This window comes from Syngnathus scovelli, chromosome 7, assembly GCF_024217435.2.
Source record: "Syngnathus scovelli strain Florida chromosome 7, RoL_Ssco_1.2, whole genome shotgun sequence".
Taxonomy (NCBI): domain Eukaryota; kingdom Metazoa; phylum Chordata; class Actinopteri; order Syngnathiformes; family Syngnathidae; genus Syngnathus; species Syngnathus scovelli.
In genome coordinates, this window is record NC_090853.1 from 16738568 (window position 1) to 16761387 (window position 22820).

At 44.7% G+C, this 22820-nt stretch overlaps 1 protein-coding gene across 28 annotated transcripts in view; it reads left to right on the forward strand.

The window, feature by feature from the left end:
* Positions 1-22820, forward strand: part of brip1 (BRCA1 interacting helicase 1) — a 280957-nt gene that overhangs the window by 13464 nt on the left and 244673 nt on the right. For 18 of the 28 annotated variants that reach the window (XR_007482710.2, XR_007482708.2, XR_007482712.2 and 15 more), the window contains one exon: positions 18597-18863. The exons of 6 other annotated variants lie outside the window; for them this stretch is intronic. Coding sequence is in view for 15 of the 22 variants with exons in the window: in XM_049725680.2 (XP_049581637.1) it covers positions 18597-18863 (267 nt within the window). In the remaining 7 variants the exon portion in view is untranslated. Of the gene's footprint in view, positions 1-8770; positions 11476-11570; positions 11991-18596; positions 18864-22820 lie in introns of those variants that run through there. 4 more of the 28 variants (XM_068651483.1, XM_049725679.1, XM_049725673.1 and 1 more) reach the window with 4 other exon arrangements.

Here is a 22820-nt window from a genome sequence, read left to right on the forward strand (position 1 = left end):
TGGGGTAAGTAGTGCCAATTTTTACTTAAAGTGCCCTTAAAGCAAGGGGATAACAGTAATGCCTCCAACTAAAGTCTAAGTCAAAGTCTGCTTTATTGTTAATTTCTTCACATGCCAAGACACACAAAGAAATCGAAATTGCGTTCACTATCCCACGGTGACAAGACATAGTACACAATATACATACAAGTAAACGACACAAAAAAATGAAAACAAGAAGGCACATACAAAGAATAAATAAGAGTGATGAATAAATAATACATAAACAAATAACACAATAAATAAGAGGAGCAAAAATGGAGCAAGTGTGCATACAACAGACAGTCAGAATATAGGGCAAAAGTACAGGACGCTACGCAGAAGGGGGAAGAGAGTTCAGGACCCTAACAGCCTGGAGAATGAAGCTGTTGGTGAGTCTGGTGGTGCGGGAGCACAGGCTCCTGTACCTCTTCCCAGAGAGCAGAAGATCAAACAAAGTGTGAGCGAGGTGATTCACATCACTCACAATCGTGGTCGCCTTGCGGGTGAGATGGGAGGTGTAAATGCCGTCAGGGGGGGAGGGTGAAGCACCAATAATCTTACCAGCCGTGTTCACTATGCGCTGCAGGGCCTTCATGTTGTATTCAGTGCAGCTACCACCCCAGACAGCGATACAACTGGAGAGGACGCTCTCAATGGTGCCATGGTATAATGTAGTCATGACGGTCGGAGGAGCACTTGCTCGTCTGAGTTTCCGCAGGAAGTGCAGGCGGCGCTGAGCTTTCTTTGCCAGCAATGCGGTGTTGGTGGACCAGGAGATGTCCTCACCGATGTGCACCCCCAGGAATCTGGTGCTTGGTAATGAGACCCACCAGAGTCGTGTCGTCAGCAAACTTCACTATGCGGTTGTCGCTGTAGGTTGCAGTGCAGTCATGCGTCAACAGGGTGAAGAGCAGTGGACTGAGCTGCGTGCTCCCTTGGGGGGCCCCCGTGTTCAGCGTGATGCTGGTGGAGATTTTGTCGCCAACACGTACCACCTAAGGCCTCTGACAGAGGAAGTCCAGAAGCCAGTTACAGAGGTAGGTACTGAGGCCCAGCTTGTCAAGCTTGCGGATGAGTCGTTGTGGCACAATGGTGTTGAAGGCAGAACTGAAGTCCACAAACAGCAATCTCGCATACGAGTCCCTACTCTCCAGGTGGGTGAGGGCTGAGTGGAGGGCATAGCAGATGGCATCCTCAGAGGACCGTTTGGCACGGTACGCAAACTAGAAGGGGTCTATGGTAGGGGGGAGAATGGATCTGATGTGCTCCGTGACAAGCCGCTCAAAGCACTTCATGATGATGGGCGTTAGTACCACGGGGTGGTAGTCATTGAAGCAGGACGGAGCAGGTTTCTTCGGCACAGGTACGATGGTGGCAGCCTTGAAACATGAAGGGAAGATGGCTCGACCTGGGATGTTGTCACGGCCTGCCCTCTTACGGGTGTTGATAGCGGCAAGCACCCTCCTCACGCTGTCGGCAGAGAGGCACAGGGGCCGCTCGTGTGGAGGGGGAGTGGTCGTCAGCAGGCAAGTGCTGTTCTGAGCGTCGAAGCGAGCAAAGAAGCGGTTTAGATCGTTGAGCAGACAGACGTCGCCCTCACAGCTCTGCAGCGCGGGCTTGTAATCCGTAATGGTCTGAATGCCCTGCCAAAGTCTCCGTGCGTCCCTGCTGTCCTTGAAGTGGGCGGTAATCTTGAAAGAGAACGCCCTTTTCACTTCCTTGATGCCCCGGAACAGGTCGGCCCCCGCTGCCCTCAATCCAGCCTCATCCCCCGCTCTGAAAGCTTCGTCCCTGGCCCTCAGCAGCCTGAGGACAGCCCCTGTCAGCCATGGCTTCCAGTTGGCCCGAGTGACAATGGATTTCGAGTGAGTCACATCATCAATACACTTCGTGATGTAAGAGGAAACAGAGTCAGTATACTCTTCTATGTCTGTCCGATCGTTGCAAGTGGCCGCCCGCTTAAACATGTCCCAGTCAGTAGCGCCAAAGCTGTCTCGAAGCACATCAGAGGCACCCTCAGGCCACACCCGCACCCACTTGCGAACCGGCCTGGATGCTTTCACCAGTTGTCTGTAAGCAGGCAAAAGCATAACAGTGAAATGGTCAGAAAATCCAAGATGGGGTAGGAGGGCGGCTTTGAAAGCTACTTTATGTGTTGAGTAGACCAGGTCCGGGAAGCTGTCACCACGTGTTGGAAAATTAACATGCTGGTGAAGCCTCGGAAAAACAGACTTCAGGTTAGCATGATTAAAGTCCCCAGCGAAGATGGTGAAACCGTCTGTTGTTCACTGACAGCCAAGTACAGTTCACTAAGAGCCACGATCCTGTCGCCTTCGATGTTGGAAGGCGGGATGTATACCGCGACTAGCAGAATCGCAGTAAACTCACCCGGCAGGTAAACTGGACGGCACTTAACGATCACAAACTCCGCCAGCGGCGAGCAGTGCTTGCATAGCACTACCGAGTCCCGGCACCATTCGTCAAGGATGTAGACGCATATTCCACCTCCTCGCGATTTCCCCCCCCCCCCCCCCCCCCTTACAATGGCACGGTCCGCCCGATAGCACGCTAGCCGCTCCAGATGCACAGCAGAGTCCGGAATGTTGACAGTCAACCAAGTCTCAGTGAACACGAACACACAGCAGTTACGCACTGTCCAGTTCGTAGATCTCAGCAGGCGAATGTAATCCATTTAGTTGTCCAGCGATCGAACATTCGCCAGAAGAATGGAAGGCACTGCTAGGCGAGCTGGGTTGGCCGCCAGCCTGGCCCGGACGCCTCCGCGCTTGCCCCTCTTCTGCCTCCTCGCACACCGCTTCCGACGCTTTCCATCCGGGGGCGGAATAGCCACAGTGTGTGATCCACACTACCAGGATCTACAGCTCTGACATCGGAATGTCATTCGGACTTGAGAAATGTGGCCGCATGGTGACTAAAAGAGGAAAGGTAATCCACACAGAGGGGGTCTCACTCCCAGAAGGAACAATAGCAGACATTGAGGACAGCTACAAATACCTTGGAATTCCACAGGCAAATGGCAACCTTGACGAGGAAACAAGGAAAGCAGCCACAGCCAAATACCTCCATCGAGTAAGGCAAGTCCTAAGAAGTCAGCTCAATGGCAAGAACAAGTCCCTAGCCATTAACAGCTACGCCCTACCAGTAATCAGGTACCCTGCAGGAATCATACGGTGGCCAAAGGAAGATATACAGACCACAGATATCAAGACACGGAAGCTCCTAACCATGCATGGAGGGTTCCATCCCAAGTCCAGCACCCTGAGACTGTACACTAGCCGTAAAGAAGGAGGCCGAGGACTAGCGAGCGTGAGAGCCACGATCCAAGATGAAACATCCAAGATCCATAAGTACATCAGGGATAAGGCCCCAACGGATGACGTGCTCAGTGAATGTCTCAGACAATGGGCATCAAAGTAAGATGAGGTGCTGGAGGGACCATCATGGGAGGACAAGCCCCTACATGGGATGTACCACCGAAACATAGCTGAAGTAGCTGATATCCAGAAATCCTACCAATGGCTAGAAAGAGCTGGTCTGAAGGACAGCACAGAGGCACTGATCCTGGCTGCACAAGAACAGGCCTTGAGCACCAGAGCAATAGAGGCCCAAATCTACCACACCAGACAAGACCCCAGGTGTAGATTGTGCAAAGAAGGTCCTGAGACAATCCAGCACATAACTGCAGGGTGTAAGATGCTGGCAGGTAAAGCATACATGGAGCGCCATAACCAAGTAGCTGGAATAGTGTACAGGAACATCTGTGCAGAGTATGGACTGGAAGTCCCAAGATCCAAGTGGGAAACACCTCCAAAGGTGGTAGAGAATGACCAAGCCAAGATCCTCTGGGACTTCCAGATCCAGACAGACAGAATGGTAATGGCGAACCAACCGGACATTGTGGTGGTGGACAAAGAGCAGAGGAAAGCCGTTGTGGTTGACATAGCCATCCCAAATGATGGTAACATTAAGAAAAAGGAACATGAGAAACTTGAGAAATATCAAGGGCTCAGAGAAGAGCTGGAGAAGACCTGGAGAGTTAAGACTTCAGTGGTACCTGTGGTCATTGGAGCACTAGGGGCAGTAACCCCCAAACTGGAGGAGTGGCTGAAACAGATCCCAGGAAAAACATCTGACATCTCAGTCCAGAAAAGTGCAGTACTAGGAACAGCAAAGATACTGCGTAGAACCCTCAAGCTCCCAGGCCTCTGGTAGAGGACCCGAGCTTGAAGGGAAAAAGAGACCACCCACGGGGGGTGAGGAAAAGTTTTTTTTTTTTTATGTATATGTATATATGTATATGTATATATATATGTATATGTATATATGTATATGTATGTATATATGTATATATATGTATATGTATGTATGTATATATGTATATACCGTAAATTCCGGACTATAAGTCGTGTTTTTTTTCATAGTTTGGGTGGGGGGGCGACTTATACTCAGGAGCGACTTATATATGTTTTTTTTTCACAAATTTTTACTTGATCATTAAGACATCACTTACAAGTATAGTTGACCACTTCCCATGTTATTTTTAGTATAGTTGATCACTTCACATGCTTTTATTTCTTTATCTTGAACATATTCAAAACATAAAAAATAGAGAAAACATCAAATAAAGCAATTAACACTCTAAAGCACCATATCCAAGTCCACTGTCTGCTGTATGTACACTTGCTCCATTTTTGCTCCTCTTATATTTATTATTATTATTTATTATTATTTGTTTATTTATCATTTATTCAATACTCTTATTTATTCATTGTTAGTGCCTTCTTGGTTTTTTTTGTGTTGCTTGTATGCATATGTGTACTATCTCACCGAGGGATAGTGGAAATGTAATTTCAATCTCTTTGTGTGTCTTAGTATATAAAAAAATATATCGACGATAAAGCAGACTTTGACTTTGATAAAACAACCAAAAAAAAATATATTTTCAGACGAAACTGGATGAGGGCGCTCTAAATTTTACCGTTGGCCTTGACTCATCAACTGGGTGGGCTTAAGAAAAATGGCACCAAAAAGAAACTCATATTTTGCAGGTTACAAACTTCAAGTTGTAAAATATGCAGCTGAAAACAGTAATCGAGCAGCAGAAAGAAAGTTTGGAGAACCGTGATGTACCAATGGATTACTATTTCAAGTGACGTCAGTAGCGCGGCGCGCCGGTTGTTTACATACAAACGTGCCCACACAAGGACTACCGGCATCATTAGCGGTGATCATTTCTAAGTGACACGGAGGACAAAGAGTTTGAAGGAATTAAGGATTTGGAGTGACATAGAAGGTTTGAAAAACTATTATGGCTTTTACGCACGCCCGGTCTCTACTGAGTCGGGGGCCGACGCTCGGCCGAGTGGCTGTCCGCGAACGGTGCGCGGGGCTCGGACATGGCCATTACGCACGCCCGGTCTGTCTGGAAGTCCACGCCGCCACACGCTTGGAAGTTTGTTTTGTTTAATAAAGAGCCGTTTACCAAACCTACGTCTATCCTTGTACTTTGTTAACGCTACAATATAGTTATATAGTAGATCTGTGGAATAAAGACGAGGCTGACGTCAGGGCGCACGCGCGGCGATGTTGACAAAGGACGAGGAATTTGATCGATGGATTTAATGGAATTAAAGTGCACGGATGGTTTGATAATATTATTGGCTTGTATTGTAGTTATTTAAAATATAGTTTATCTATCGTTATATGAGCCTGTGGAATATTTTGAAGCGCAAGCGCCCTCAGCCGTGCGCACCCATTGTTGACAAAGAACGATCGATGGATTTAATGAATTGGAGTGACACCGATGGTTTTATAAACATGTCATTCATGTAATAGTTGTCCTTAATCACTCTATATGTTACGTCAGGCCCGTTCTCAGCTCTTTGTTTGTGTTTGTCACGTTAGCATACCTATCGTTTAGCCTGTTGTTGCTATTTAATGAATTGGAGTGACACTGATGGTTTTATAAACATGTTATTCATGTAATAGTTGTCCTTAATCACTCTATATGTTACGTCAGGCCCGTTCTCAGCTCTTTGTTTGAGTTTGTCACGTTAGCATACCTATCGTTTAGCCTGTTGTTGCTATTTAATGAATTGGAGTGACACTGATGGTTTTATAAACATGTTATTCATGTAATAGTTGTCCTTAATCACTCTATATGTTACGTCAGGCCCGTTCTCAGCTCTTTGTTTGTGTTTGTCACGTTAGCATACCTATCGTTTAGCCTGTTGTTGCTATCGTTTAGCCTGTTGTTGCTCGTTCATGACTGTTTTTGGTGTGGGATTTTGTCGAATAAATTGCCCCCAAAATGCGACTTATACTCCGGAGCGACTTATATGTTTTTTTTCACTTTTTGGGGCATTTTATGGCTGGTGCGACTTATACTCCGGAGCGACTTATAGTCCGGAAAATACGGTATGTATATATATATATATATATATATATATATATATATATATATATATATATATATATATATATATATATATATACATACAATCATGTCTGTATGTATACATCTATTTGTCTCTCTCATTTTGTAACTAACAAAATGAGGAAAGAATACAGAACATATTGATAATTAAATTAAAAAAGCTTGCTCGTAGTGCAGGCCTCCATAATAATAATAATAAACAGTCTTTTTAATGAAACATAACTACACGTTTCACCTCAAATAACTATGTGAAAATGATACAGTAATCCCTCGTTTATTGCGGATAATGTTTCCAAGACCGCCTGCGATAGCTGGAAATCTGCGATGTAGAGAAAATATATTGTTAGAATATCCACGAAAGACTTTTATGAACCTTTGTCGTATTTTTAAACACTTTATTGAACTTTGAAACTATTGTTTTGTATTTTTAAACAGTTTTATAAACATTTTAAAGTTGAACTGATTTCCAGAAACATTGTCATTTATTCAAATAAATAGGAAATTAAAGAAAAATCAGAGTAAATATATTTTTACAATATCCACACAAGACTTTTTTGAACCCTTATTGTAGTTTGTAACACTTGTTTAAAACACTTTTTTTGTATTTTTAAACATATTTGTAAAAATTTAAAAAAAGTCAAACTGACTTTCAGAAACCTTCAATGACGCGCGCTCGCTGACCAGCTCGTCAGCTTGCCTCGTCGTCCTGATCTGCCGTCATTCCAGCCCTCCTTGTCTCCTTTAAACTTTGTATGAGCCCGTGTTGCATTTGGTTGTCCGGTCTCGTTCGTGTCAAAATGAAGTGCAAATCAGAAATGCTGCCAATTTTACTGACGGAACGAAGTGGATACGTAGCGTGACTACGGGAGGCTGAAATAAAGTGTGGTTAGAACTGCTCCTACAATTCCAAGCCAATCAGCTTCAAGGATCAACATGTTCCCATTGGTCTTGCCTCCTCTGCCGGCCAATAGTGTGCTGTAAAGACATACGGGCAGACAAAGCCCCACGCTCCAAGTGATGCTACAAAAAGCCGCTCCACCGAACATATTAGCAATATTTGTTTCCATAAAAACCCGCGATGCACCGCAATGGGTGAAGCGCGAAGTAGCGAGGGATTACTGAGCTCGCAAAGATGAGAGTTTTCCAAGGTTTGAGTGTTTTGAAGCACAATCTGTGTTTGTGAACTTTTACCAATGCGACAATCGATGTCTTGCATTTCTGGAAAAGTAAACGATCCACAAAGGGAGAAAGTCTTACCCTGACTATTTTTATTTCAATGGTTTTAACAGTTTGTTCTTAGAAACTAACTAATATATAAATATTATTTATGAACAAATATGAACTTTTAATAACTTAATTTTGTATATTAAACTATAAAATATGAACATGTTTCCACCAGAAGACATAATGATACTTTACTTATTTAGCCATTTTCAGCAGTAAAAAAATATATTGTCTATAAATAACTTGATGGAGAGTGGCCGTCCTCAAACGAGCTTCCTATAAAAGCTATACATTGCGCATTAGTAATGACTGTGTGGCGCAGCTCCTCACAGCATCCCCAATCCAACCCTTAATGCTCGGTGTCAAGCATCGGGTTCCATTTTTTTATAGTCTTTTTGGTATGACTCGGCCGGGGATCGAACCCACGACCTCCCAGACTCACGGCAGACACTCATACCACAAGGCGCCTGAGCTTACTTATAACTTGATTATTTTTAAGCAGACTTCATACCCTTACCCACAAAACATCCCATTAGTGTTCCGCGTTCAACAGAGCATCCTGAACGGGCAATTGTGGTATTTTACTGCGTGTAGTCAATAGTCCATTCGATCAGTTTAATCTGCGGTAGTCACTAAGGCGACCTTGTTCAAGGGCCAGAAAAAGTTTGATCACTTTTGCCATTTGGAAAGTGTATTCCGGGAGACATTAATATTGCCCTCTGAATTTTTATATGGCCTATGTGCGTCTCGGACATGTTGAGCATTTATGAAAACTGGCACTGGTTGTCCACATTTTCTGCCAATGAAAATTCTCTCAGTGACAGCAGATTTTTTTTTTTTTTTCATGGCGCCGTCCTGGGTCTGGCAGCTTCCCAGCAGTGTTCTCTCTTTTTTCTCTTTATTTCCTTCTTTCCTCCTTTCTCATTCTTTTTGTCTGTAATACAGAGTTGGTCCACAGCTATCTGTGGCCACGGTTGGGGCCGTCCCAGGTGTGGCCGTCCACTCCGAAACAACGGTTTCATCTACCACTCCTCAGCGTGTGCAGTTTGACTCGGCACGGGCGGATATTTTTCCTTTGCCTGGCCCTGGCAGCCGGGATTTCAGCATGCATCGGTTGGGACCTGCTCATCCGGCCGGTGCAGCAACCCTTGTGAGAGCACCCTCGTCAGAACCTGGATGTGGCCGCCCTTCGCCTTGCCTGCTTGCACATTTGTCTATTTTGTGATGTTTTGACGATTCACAACCACGGTCCATTGCCTCGCACCGCTGTCTGCAAATCGCCGGCTGAACTGCCTTTGTGCCGGTTCGTAGAGCCTGTGGAAGCTTTTTGTGGGATTTGGGGTGTTTTTTTTGGGGTATTCTGGGGGCTGTGTGGCGGCCCTCGGGATCATTTACGACATTTGCATCACTTACATCAGGGGTCTCAAACTCAACTTACCTGGGGGCCGCTGGAGGTAGAGTCTGGGTGAGGCTGGGCCGCATCAAATCGTAATCCACAAAAGTAATCCATAAAAAAGGTCAACTGATCCAATCTTCTCAATTTGAACAAATTAACAGTCAGAACATGCAGAACATGAAGAACAGGAACAGTTCTTCAGAACATAGGCTTCATTTCTACTTCCTCCTACTCCTTGCTGCCAGAGACTTGGCAGCGCTTCATCTCACACAGCTGAGCCACATTTGGCTTGAGGGAGGAGGCAACTGAGACCCTCAGTATGGCTTTAAGATGCTCATCTTTAATTCTGGACCTGTACTTTGACTTATTGAAGTTCATTGTGGAGAAGAGCTTTTCACACAGATAGGTGCTGCCAAAAATGCACATGGTCTGCTTGAACATCCTGGAAAGCTCAGGGAAGCTGGGGGGCAGTTCTCTCAAAAATTGTCCAAGCTCCACTGTTCTTCCACTCACTTCCCTGAACTTGGCTTTGAGTTCAGTATTGCACTGCAGGTCAATTAGCTCCATCTGCAGAACAGGGGGGGGGGGGGGCATCCTCAACATCAAAGGAGAAGGGGTCAGCAAAACTGTTAAAAGTGGCTCTGTGTGTCTTGAAGTCTGCAAACCTGTGATCAAATTCTTCCTGTAGCTTCCCAATGGTATCAGCATACTTCTCACCACTGAATGCTGTGCCTGAATCCATGAGTGTCTTGCAAGCTGGGAAAGGGCCTGCTGATGGATAATGCAGTGCAGAGCAATGGCATCCTCCACACCCTCCTCTTCCAGTTTTCTTTGAACAAGTGCTACAAGTCCGTTTTTTCTCCCCGTCATTGATGGCGCTCCGTCGGTAGTTATTCCGGCCAAACGTTTCCATTGTAAGCCGGCATCCTCAATGGAATCACACAGCTGTCGGAATATCTCCTGACCGGTGGTCTGGCCATGCATTGGAATCACTGAGAGCAACTCCTCCGTAACTTCAAAATTGTTGTCAACACCACGGAGATATATTGCAAACTGCGCCGTGTCAGTGACGTCTGTGCTCTCATCAAGAGCCAGCGAGTATGAGTGGAAATGTTTAGCTTTCTCACGCAGTTGATCGTAAATGTTACCCGACAAATCAGAAATACGCTCTGCCACTGTGTTGGCGGAAATACTGATGTTACCAAACAGCTCCTTTTTTTCCGGGCAGACAATACTTGCAGCCTGGATCATGCACTCTTTTACAAACTCGCCGTCTTTGAAGGGCTTTCCAGCTTTTGCTATCATTTCACTCACAACATAGCTAGCTTTCACAGCCGCTTCGTTCTCTTTGCTTGTTTTTTTGAAAAAAACTTGTTGCCTCAGTAGAGATGATTTAAGTTTGGCGACCCGATCCTCTCGCTCATCTCCCAGGTATTTTGCATACTCCTCAGCATGTTTAGTTGAGTAATGACATCTGATGTTAAACTCTTTGTTAACAGCAACTTTACCCATGCATATTAGACAGGTTGCGACGTTCCTGTGCTCAACAAAAAAATATTCCGCCTCCCACTTCTCCTGAAATTGCCTGTGCTCATCCGCAACTTTTCTCTTCACGGCAAGTTTTGAAACAGACATGACGGGGGCTGACAATGTACAGCACTAGGTGACAGTGACAAGATATTCCCCTCCACTCGCTCATTCAAACATGTCAAAGTGGTAATTCGCCAATTAGCCAATTGCTAATTCGCCCAGTTGTCACGAGCCTGAGCTACGGAGCCCATACGTGTAAAAAAAAGTAAAACGGCCAGATGCATGTGCGAAAAGAAATGCGCGGGCCGCACTAACACACAGTTTAGATGTTACGCAGGGGGCCGCAAAATATTGTCCCGAGGGCCGCAATTGGCACGCGGGCCATGAGTTTGAGACCCCTGACTTACATTATTTAGTAGGCCTCGCACCAGCTGGCCTGCACTTAATCTTTTTTCTTTGTTACTTTGCTATTGATTACTTGTATCCTGTCACACAAATTTTTTTTTGTGGCGCCGTTGTGAATGGCAGCCTTTTCTATAAGCCTGTTGAATTGCGCTCATGTCATCGGTATGTCTTTTCTATACCCACGCTGTGGTATGAATGCTCCTAACCCTTTCCCTCCGGGATCAATAAAGCATCCAGTAAGGTTCCTGTCAGCACAGTGCACTGCTATGCCAACAACAAGCCATGGATTATGAGTGGGATCAAGGGCCTCCTGAATTAAAATAACCCTTCAAGGACGGTGAATAGCAGGAGCTCAAGCGAGTGCAGAGGGAGATCAGGGTCCAGCTCAAGGTGGCGAGGTCACGTTGAGGAAGAAGTTGAAACACAAGCTGCAGCGGAACAGGTGTGGGACGGAATAGGGTCCAAGGCAAGGTGTCTCAGTTAGTGGCGGTATGGAGAGGGCGAAACAGCTAAATTACTTTTTTTTTTTTTCCGCAGATTTGACAACACCCACTTTTTTTCACCCTCGCTCCCGCCGGCCCCTTCTGCTTCCCAATCTGCCCCTGCCCCATCACTCAGCTGCAGGACGGTGGGTGATGCCCTTCCACCCAGGGTGACGGCAGCTCAAGTGAGTGGACAGCTTTCCGGACTTAGCCCCGGAAAGGCCTCTGCGGGTCCAGACGGGGTCTCACCTCGTCTGCTGAAGTACTGTGCTCTGGAGCTGGGTGACCCACTACAGCATATCTTTAACATCAGTCTGGAGAAAGGTGTGGTGCCTCAGCTGTGGAGGATGTCGTGCATCGTCCCTATCCCAAAGAAATCGTGTCCTGCAGAGCTAAATGACTTCAGGCCAGTCGTCCTGACTTCTCACGTGATGAAGACTCTGGAGCGATTGCTGCTTCACCACCTCAGGTCCAGGTTCGGCATGCTCCCGACCCTCTACAATTTGCGTATCGGGAGAAGGTGGGGTGGAGTATGTTTTTGCGTACATGCTGCGTCACTGTCTCGCTCACCTGGACAAGGGAAAAGGTGCTGCAAGGATTACTTTACTGGATTTCTCTAGCACCTTTAACAACATTCAGCCTGTGCTCCTGAGTGACAAAATGTTGGAGAGAAACGTGAGCTCACACCTGAGGGCATGAATCATGGACTACCTGACGGGCAGACCTCAGTGTATGTGCGCATGGGAGCCTGTACATCAGGCACGGTGAGAAGCAGCGCGGGTGGACTGCAGGGAACGGTGCATCTGTATACCTCTGACTTCCAGTACAACTCTGAGTTCTGCCATGTGCCGAAGTTTTCGGACGACACCGCTATAGTTGGCTATATTAGAGATGGACGGGAAGATGAGTACAGGAGCCTGGTCTGGTTGGTGTGGCTCTAACCACCTGCACCTGAACACCGCCAGGGAACAGGTCCAGGAAAATGATGGTGGACTTCAGGAGGCCACCTGAGCCAGTGACTAGCAATGGAGACTGTCTGAAGATAGTGCAGACCCGTAAATGCTGGAGTGTTGCTGGATGACAAACTCGACTGGTCTGCGCATAAGGACGCTTTGTGCAGGAATGTAAAATGGAAAGGGTGCGTCCTCAGGCGGTTGACATCCTTCAATGTCTGCGATGTCATGCTGCGGCTGTTTTATCATTCTGTTGTGACGAGCGCCCTCTTCTTTGTGGTGGCATGCTGGGGGGTGGGACGCCTCCTGCCTGGACGAACTTGTGAAGAAGGCGGGTTCTGTTGTGGTCACAGAGCTGCCTGATCTGACGTTTGTGACAGAACAGCAGGTTTTGGCCAGGCTGGTGTCCATCATGGACAACCCCGTCCACCCACTGTACAGCACCGTCACTGGGCGGAAGAGTAGCTTCAGTGACGTAAAGGCTCAGGGGCTCATTTCTTCCGCATGGCCTGAGACTTTTTAACTTGTCGCTGGGAGTTAGCGGAACATTCATGGTCATGATGCTGTTTATTGATTATTTATTTATATCTATTTAATTATTATACATCCATCCATACATCCATTTTCTGTACTGCTTGTCTCCACGGGGGTCGCAGGCGTGCTGGAGCATATCCCAGCAGTCATCGGGCAGTAGGCAGGGGACACCCTGAACCGGTTGCCAACCAATCGCAGGGCACACAGAGACGAACCACCATCTGCACTCGCACTCACACCTACGGGCAATTTGGAGTGCTCAATCCGCCTACCATGCATATTTTTGGGATGTGAGAGGAAACCGGAGTGCCTGGAGAAAACCCACGCAGGCCAATAGTTTTTTCTGACATTTTTTTAACTACAAAAATTTCATGCAAATACACACTGTTATGAATCAAATTTCATTGTCCCAATTGTCTTTAGTTTTTAAAATGACAATCACCAAATATTAGCCACTCAGGCAGATGTGAACAATCTAAAAACACAAATTCTGCCTTTCATTCATATCTGAAGATTCAGATAACATTGAACAAACTATGAAATACCTTGAATTTACATGAGTGTAAAATTATTTTTGCCTCATGGACATTTTAAACAGGAGTTATTAGTAATGCAAAGTTGTCTTTTATTAAAACTTAAAACGTGAATTTTGCTCTTGTCATTTGTAATATCTTTCAGAAAGTAATACCGTATTTTTTGGACTATAAGTCGTGTTTTTTTTTCATAGTTTGGGTGGGGGGGGGCGACTTATACTCAGGAGCGACTTATATGTGTACTTATTCACAAATTTTTACTTGATCATTAACACATTACTTACTAGTATCGTTGCTCACTTCACATGTTATTTTCACTTTAAAACGCATGAGGGTGCACTATGGCTGTAGAATAATTGGAGCCTCACTGACAATGAGTTCCATTCACTGACTTCCGGAGTCAGGAGATTTAATGACTTGGAGTGACACAGATGGTTCGATAAACTTAGTTATGTTATAGTTATCTGATATATAGTTTATTTAGAGTAGCAACATCTGTTATTAGACTTCAGTAGTTTCCGATTGTCTAGCAAGGCCGTGAAGGCAGGAGGGGGTGGGGGCGGGGGAAGAGCGATCCAGGGCACTTGCTTCGAGCACACACTCATATGTTGAGCTCTTGTTCTGTGAAATTAAGAGCCGGTTACCAAACCCACGTCTTGCCTGGTACTTTGGTAACGCTACAATATATGTACTTATATACGTAGATCTGTGGAATAATTGGAGCCGCAACTGACGACGAGGATGACGTCAGCGGCGCATAGAGTTCCGGAGTCAACAGCTGTTTAATGATTTGGAGTGACACGGATGGTTCAATAAAATTGTTGTTTATATTATAGTTTGACATATAATTTATATATAGTTATATGGGCCTGTGGAATAAGTTGAATTTCAACTGACGTCAGCGGCGCACTGCACACACTTCCGGGGTTAGAAGCGCCCATGTTTACACAAAGGACGAAGATTCCAATGGATTTAATGATTTGCAGTGACACGGATGGTTCGATAAAATTGTTGTTTATATTATTGTTATTTGATATATAGTTTATATCTAGTTATATGGGCCTGTGGAGTAATTTGAACTGCAACTGACGACGAGTCCTAAAACACAAAGACGCTCTTAAAGCAATGCGACAGTGAACGCCCTGCGCGCTGTGGTTGCGCGATCGGACCAAATTAAGCTCCCTGCGCACTGAGGTCCACTTAAATTTTGGAAAGTACATCAGGACTTTAAAAGTGTTTTATAAATTTCAGCGACGGCTCTGTAACAATAATGCGACCAGCGCGGTGTAGTTGCGCGGTCGGCGACGCGCTATGGTTGCGCGGTCGGCGGAGCGCTGCAGTTGCGTGATCGGACAAAAATGGGCAAATGAAAAAATGCTTACAAAAGGCGTTTTTTTTTTTTTGTCTTGGAACGGACACATTTTTTTTCCCATTATTTGTAATGGGATAAAGAGATTCGGAATTCGACCAAATCGCTTATCGTACCGCCTTCTGGAACGGATTGTGGTCGAAAACCGAGGTTTGACTGTAATTCCCATTTCTCTTGAAAGTGACGGCCCTCAATGGCAACGTTCCTTGTTTTCTTTGTAGTCGCCATGGCAGAAATGAGCGGAGGGGTGGTGCTTCCACCTTTTGGTGATAGGAGAAATTACAGTTTCAAGTTTCCTAATTTTTTTTATTCAGTTTGACAGTCCAGGCCGTAAGTAATACATTATAAGACCGAAGCTGCGGGCCATATCAAATCTGACCGGGGGCCGGACTTTAGCCATATACAGTATACATAAATACTGTATTTTTCGGACTATAAATCGCGTTTTTTTTCATAGTTTGGGAGGGGGGGCGATTTATACTCAGGAATGACTTATATGTGAAATTATTCACAAATTTTCAAAATTCCGCGATGTAGTGAAACTGCGATAAACAAACCGCGATGTAGCAAGGGATTACTGTAATTTGAATTGACGACAGCGGCGCGGCGCACACGCGGCGTTTACATAAAGGACAAAGGATTCGATCATGGGATTTAATGACTTGGAGTGACAGAGATTGTTTGATAAAATTGTTGTTTATAATTATATGGGCCTGTGGAATAATTTGAACTGCAACTGACGACGAGTCCGGCGTCAGCGGCGCACACATGGCATTGTTTACATAAATGACGATCGGTGGATTTAATGATTTGGAGTGACACAGATGGTTTGATAATATTGTTGTTTATATAATAGTTATTTGATATATAATTTATATATCGCTATATGGGCCTGTGGAATAATTTGAACTGCAACTGACGACGAGTCCGGTGGGGCACACGCGACATTGTTTACATAAATGCATGTGGAGAAATTGACAATAAAGCTGACTTTGACTTTGACTTTGACTTTGATAAAGGACGATCGACGGATTTAATGATTTGGAGTGACACATATATACTAATATTTGGAACGATATTTGAGTTTTCTTAAGCTGTATGCCATAATCAGCAATATTAAAATAATAAAAGGCTTGCAATATTTCAGTTGATTTGTAATGAATCTAGAATGTATGACATTTTTGTTTTTTTAATTGCATTTTAGAAAATAAAGAACTTTATCACAATATACAGTAAGCTTACATGAATATAAAAATTACAGGCATTCATCTATTTAAATGAAATGACATTTTGCAAGATTGATTTTGATCCCCTCCACTCCTAATGAATGTGTGCGTGCATGCGTGCGTGCGCAGGTGTATGTTCACTAAACCAGTGATTTTCAACCGGTCTGCCGCGGCACACTAGGTGAGAGATCATCAGGTGTGCTATGGGAAATTATCAATGAATGGTCTCACTCAATGGTAGTGTAATCCTTAAAAGTTGTCGTCTCCGGGGCCGAAGTAAGGCGGGTCATAATTGTGATACAGTGTGTACTTCTGGTCGTCTTTCTTGCTAAAATAAGATGCCGACACGGCAGGACTGATTCATTGTGGCAATTTGGGATCACAGCAAGACAAGCGATTGACCGTGGTGGAGAAATTTTTGAGAAGGGAAAATTCATATGCCAAAAAGGACCCTAGACAAAATTATGACACAGATGAAGGCCCTAATATGAGTGGTGGAAAAAAGGAAAAAGAAAAGACGGTGAGGTGGAGGCAATACAGTGAAAGCTATTTGGATTCACTTTCAGCTGGGATGCAACAGCACCGAGTCCGCTGTGCTTGGTATGTGGTGAGATGTCCAATAGCGCCATGGTGCCAATCAAGCCTAAATGCCATCTCCAAATGAAACACCCTTCCGTTCAAAACAAGCTGACGGGCTATTTTATACGCTTACGTACAAACAATGAGAAACAGGCAAATTTTTTGAGAAAAACCACAAAGCTAAATGAGAAAGCCCTCAAAGCTAGCTACCTTGTCGATGATCTCGTAGTTAAATCAAAAAAGTCGCACACTGTGGCAGAAACATTAATACTGCCAGCTTGTAAAGCCATTGTAAATTAGATGTTCTGACGCAGCCAAAGAGATAGCTAAAGGGCCTCTCTCAGATAACACAATTGCCCGTCGTATTGATGACATGTCTACGGTTATCGAAACTGTTGTTTTAGAAAAGATGCGCATCAGTAAGAAATTTGCCTTGCAACTTGATGAGTTTATGGATATTGGTGGACATTGTCAGCTCTTAGGCAACGTGTGTTTTGTGGATGGAGAAGCCATTAGAGAAAACTTCCTACGTATTTAGCAAGGTACTGCCTCAACAGGAGAGGAAGTATTTCTGGTCACGTCGGAATATCTTTACAAAAGCGGACTTACGTAGGAAAACTGCACAGGTGTCTGCACTGATGGGGCAGCAGCCATGGTCTTTGATGCGCAAAGGCTTCGTAAGTAGGGTCAAAGACAAAACCCCAGATGTTACTGCTACGCACTGTTTTTTTGCACCGTGAGGCCCTCATGGCAAAGACCGTACCAGCAGATCTAGCTCCTGTGTTGGATGATGTGGTGCGCAAAGTGAACTTTGTGAAGATGCGACCTTTGAAATGTCGCTTATTTGTGTCTTTGTGTGAGGGAATGAGAGCGGAACATTAAGTCTTATTGCTCCACATGGAGGTCCGGTGGCTGTTGCGCGGCAAAGTGCTGGCCTGAGTGTATGAGCTGCGAGAGGAACTTAAGGTTTCTCTGACAAACGAGAGGGCCGATTACTCAAAGCTGCTTGCAAGTGATGAGTGGTGTGCAAAGTTGGCATACCTGGCTGATATACTATATATTACATTATCTGAATGAATTTAACACACGGATACAAGACAGAAATGAAAATCTGCTTACAAGCACTGATAAAATTAACAGATTCCATATAAAGTTGCAGCTCTGGCAACAACATGTGCAGCGTGGCAGCCTTGAGATGTTCCCACTCACCATGAAGCTGCATGATGGTAACACTGCTACAATGTGCGAGGTCATTGGCACACATTTGAAAACTCTTGAGGAGAAATTGTCATTTTATTTCCATTCAGCCTTCATAGAATGCCTTGACTGGGTTAGGGACCAATACAGCTCAACATCTGTTGCTGGAAAGGACGTGTCTTTAAAGGAGCAAGAGGAACTCATTGAACTGAAACAAGATTGCAGTTTAAAGCTAAAATTTGCTGATCTTCCTTTGGACAATTTTTGGTTATCTGTTGCCAAGGAATTGCCCATTCTGGCCACCAAAGCTATTTTGACATTGCTCCAGTTTTCAACCACATATCTGTGAGCTGAGCTTCTCAAGCTTGACTGCGATTAAAAACTAAAAACGTAGAGAGACTAGAGCTGTTGAGCAAGGATATCCATTTTGTGTTCATCGAAACAGGCCCAGCTTTCACACTAAATGAGTGTATAAATTCATTAAAAAAAAACACATTAACTATATGTATTACTGTGTTAGTGTCATTTTGTGTAATTTTGGTTGGTGGTGTGCCCCAGGATTTTGTAAATTGTAAAAAATCTTTTGACATGTTTTAGTTTTACAATGTTTTTTTATATACGGTGTGAGGACCCATGAAGTCTGTCTTTCTGTTGTCTAATCCAGCTTTTTATTTTTTTCTCTATTTGTAGTCCCCTGAATCATGCTTCCAGTGCCCATGTGCATCAGCCAAGGATAGTGCAAAAAATAAAGATGGAAACAGGAAGGTCCCTAAGATTTTTTTGGGCACACGTACTCATAAACAAATAACTCAAATTGTTCATGAGATGAAGCGTACTGGATACTCCACTGCTCCAATGACCATATTATCCAGCAGAGATTATACATGTGTCAACCCAGATGTGGCACCTCTCGCCAACCGGAATGACCTCTGCAAGGACCTAATGGAAGCTAAAAATGTGAGATGCCACCAACATCCATCACACTCTTTTACAAAGCGGGCTTTGCATTACAACCTGAAGTTTTTGTGTATCTCTGCTGTCGTAGCAGTTTATGTACACTCATTTGGTTGTGTGATAGTGTTACCTTCTGTGATACAGTTGGCCTATTTGACTTACAACTCAATCATTTTCGTACTACTTTGGCATTACTTTTTTCACATGCTTGGAACAATGAGTCAGTGAATTTATGGATTTATTTTTCATTTTGCCAATACATTTAAGGCCAATCACTATTTCGCTTAGCAGTCTGTTGTAGGTGTTTTACGAGAACAGGATATTACAATTCTCAGAGGGTTGGTCATCCGAAAGCGGAGACAGCTCTGATATATAGCATGTGAGCTAGCAAGTGTATGCCACACATAGGACCAAGCCATCTCACATGACATCACAAAAACAATCAATCAAAAAAAAAGGCCCAGCTATGCACCTCCATCTCTATGCACCTCTATGCATCTCCAATGTTTGTAGAATGTCCCCAAGACGAGAGCATTTTGAAGTGGTGCTTTCTTTGGAAAATATTTCTTGTCATTTGGCGAAACCACTGTTTTACAAAACAGCGGCTAAGACATGTTTTTATTTACGGCCATTTGTTTGTTCCTCTCCCCAACCTATTTTGTGCAACATCCACTTGTGGATTCTTGATGAGCAGCGAAATTTATCACAGCCTTTTAAAGGACACATATCATGGAAAACTGACTTTTTTTTGCTTTTAAAATAATTTTCTATTTGGAGTCTCCAGGAGTGTAGAAAAGTAGAATCCATCCCTCCAGGTGCTGCAGAGATACTTCTATGATTTGTTTGGGGGGCGATTTTTTTACTCCGTTCAGATTATCTATTACATCACATACGTTGGGGCGGGACAAACCAAACAAGGTAATGGGGGTTGCCAAATGGAAATCCGAGTAATAAACATGGCGGATTTGCGAAACCACCATGTTTTTTAGGAATCCGCCATGTTTATTACTCAGAGAGGCTTTTGTAGTCCACACAACTCAAGGGTGTCGAAGTGGAAAGATTAAAATGTTCCGTTGTTGGATGCATCAAGCCACACAAATCATTGCACCAAGTGCCTGGTTAAACTTCATTTTTCAAGCAGTGTTCCCACGTCTGTGGGCAAAGTCCTGCTTGTTCAAGGAGTGTTTCAGAATTCTTTTGTCAGTATAGAGAAAAAATTCGCCGAAGACTTCGTTTCATTGATGGTTCAGTTCAATCTATGGAAACGACGGACACTGTAAAGCGGTAAGCTTGAGATGACACAAAAATAATTAACTGTATTTCACTTTGTCTACGCACTCGTTTTCATACCATTAGCGTTAGTCTTTTTGCTGATTTTGGAGCTGTGCGCTCCATGTTTTCACTTCTTGTGGGTGTATTTTGAGTAGTTGTATCAGATGAATTGCATCGAAGGTGCTGTATTATTCTTGGGGAACACAATAATGTAAATGTATTTGTTAGCTTCTCGCTAGCATTAGCTTACTTTGTAGCTTGACTGCAGTGCTTGTTTACAAGATGTTCATAAATATTGTGAGGGCATTTATTTTATTACGTGTTATTGTCATGCGCCGGTGTTTCTCAGCCACGCCCCCCAATCACCAGGATCACTATCACCTGTCGCGGGCTCATTGGGAGCGTTATATCAGCGCGGCCAGCGCTGCAACCCTTGTCAGCTTGTCTCGTAATGTCCTTGTGCACACTGGTCTTCGTAAGCTTGACTCCCTGTTTCATTACGATTCGGTCCTTGTCCTGTCTGTATAGTTCTACCTTGTCAGTCCACAGTTGCTCTCCTTGGAGACCACCCGTCCGCATCCAGTCCACGCCCGTGAAAAGCCTGCTCCTTCCTCTGGCTTCCCATCAGACTACCCACACCCGACGAGCGCAGCATCACTCGTTCACCGCTCCAGCTCTCCACCGTTCCCCTTCCCCTCAGCAATAAAGTCTGCTTTACCCTGCATTTGGCTGTACTGTCCGATCTTTCACAGTTATGTATGGTTGTATGAAAGAGTCTTCTGCCGTTTTTTTGCCAGTATTCCCTTTTTAAGCACTTGCAAGTGGAGAGTCATTCGTCGCTGTGCGTACAGCGATGATCGAATGAGGTCTGACTCAGGCCTCTTGTAAGAGCATTTTTATTGAGAGAAACAGGGTGGGGGTGAGAGTGGGGGTGAGAGTGGAGGTGAAAGTGGACAGGATGGGGTTGAAGCCCCTGGCCTCTGGTCAAAGCATAGCAGGGCTTTTTTTACGACGTTGTGTAAACAGAACAACTTTGATTGCTTCCTCTGCAGCTGGTCAATCAGTTCTAAAGATCTTAGCACTTTGTTCTACTACTTTTGTTAAGACAGGACAAGCTAGGTTAATTATTACAGGTTACATTCCAACATAAGCATAGGATCAAACTAATCTATCAACCCTAACAGTCATGCTCACCATTATTAGGACGCATGCAGTACATAATGTAGACTATTTTCTGAAAAAAAAAATATCAAGGGAAACATTTTATTTTATATAGAGAACTTGTGTTTTTTATGAAAGAGCAAATGACAAACGACCATTTAAAACAATAAACAATGGGAGGAAAAAATAGAAAACTCATTGTGCTGTGCCACTCAGTATTGGCACTGGCAAGTGTATTTTAACTTCATGGGTTTCCACACTTGAAAAGGAAGGATTTGACCAGACTGGGATTTCACTCTTTGCTTGGGTTTTATTGGGCGAAACAATCAAGGTGAAAAACTTTGGTCTCCTTTTCCCATGAGTTTTTTCCTTTCTCCGTGGAGCTCAGTGCTGTTTGCTGCTGCTGCTGTGTTGCTCACTGAACAAAAAGCTTGTGTTGTTTGCTGATGATGTGTGTGCACACTCCTAATCAGTAAAAATTACGCTCAGCTGTTGAGGCGCTCTGTGGAGCTCCGCTGCGGGCTGCGCGTTCACGTCACACACCTGCAGTCACCCCTTGTGGTCACATGCACCCGCAGAGAGGCGCGCACCTCCCAGGTCGCCACAACACCTCCCACTCGATCTTTGCGTGGTGTAACTCGGAAAGATTGCACTTCTCAGGCGAACTAGTGTCCATCACCCTGATCCTCTGCGGGGATGAGGATGATGAGGCACCGCACGTCCCTTCTCAGTATGGTTCCCTTGCAGTCCTTTTCCTTAGACTCCTTGGCAACCGGATTTGGAGACTTGAGTTGAAACCTTCATGTGGACATCCCGGACGATGCCTTTGGAATCTGCATTTACACTGATGACTCTTGCTAGCTTGAACTGCCCCCTTAGTACATTTTGGTCGCAGAGCCAAACTATGTCTCCAACGGCAACATTCCTATCCACAATATGCCACTTGCTGCAGATGAAGAGGTTTGGACGTGCAAGTTGGCTCCAGGATTTCCAAAAGTAGCCAACTTGCTTCTATATCTCTTGCAGTCTTTTGAAATGGTAAGTACTGTAGTCGAATGCCTTGAAAATTCCGCTCTGCGTGGCTCAACCAAGCAACAGGGTGTCTGGAGTGATGCATTGGATGCGGTCTTCACGGCTCTGGATTCTGGCGTCGATAGGCCTTTCATTGGCTAGGTTGCCAGCAAGCTTGAGCACAGTCAGGAATTCACTGAACGTAAGGCCTTGTCCTGTACCAAGACTTTGGATGGCTCTTTTCGTGATCTTGACATCAGCTTCGGCTACACCATTTTGGTGAGGTGAATCGGCTGGAAGGATTCTCCACATCCAGTAGGACCCATTCTTGATAGCATACTCTTCGAGCGATGCCTGGTTTTGTTGTTTCAGGAAAGTACATTTCTTCGAGGACAGGTTTTGCTCCAATAAAGTTCGTACCTGGATCGGACCAGGTCTTCTGAGGATGGCCTCAGACAGATGTGAACCTCTGGTAGGCCACTAGAAAGCTCTCTGTTGCTAGCGTGTTTGCAAGTT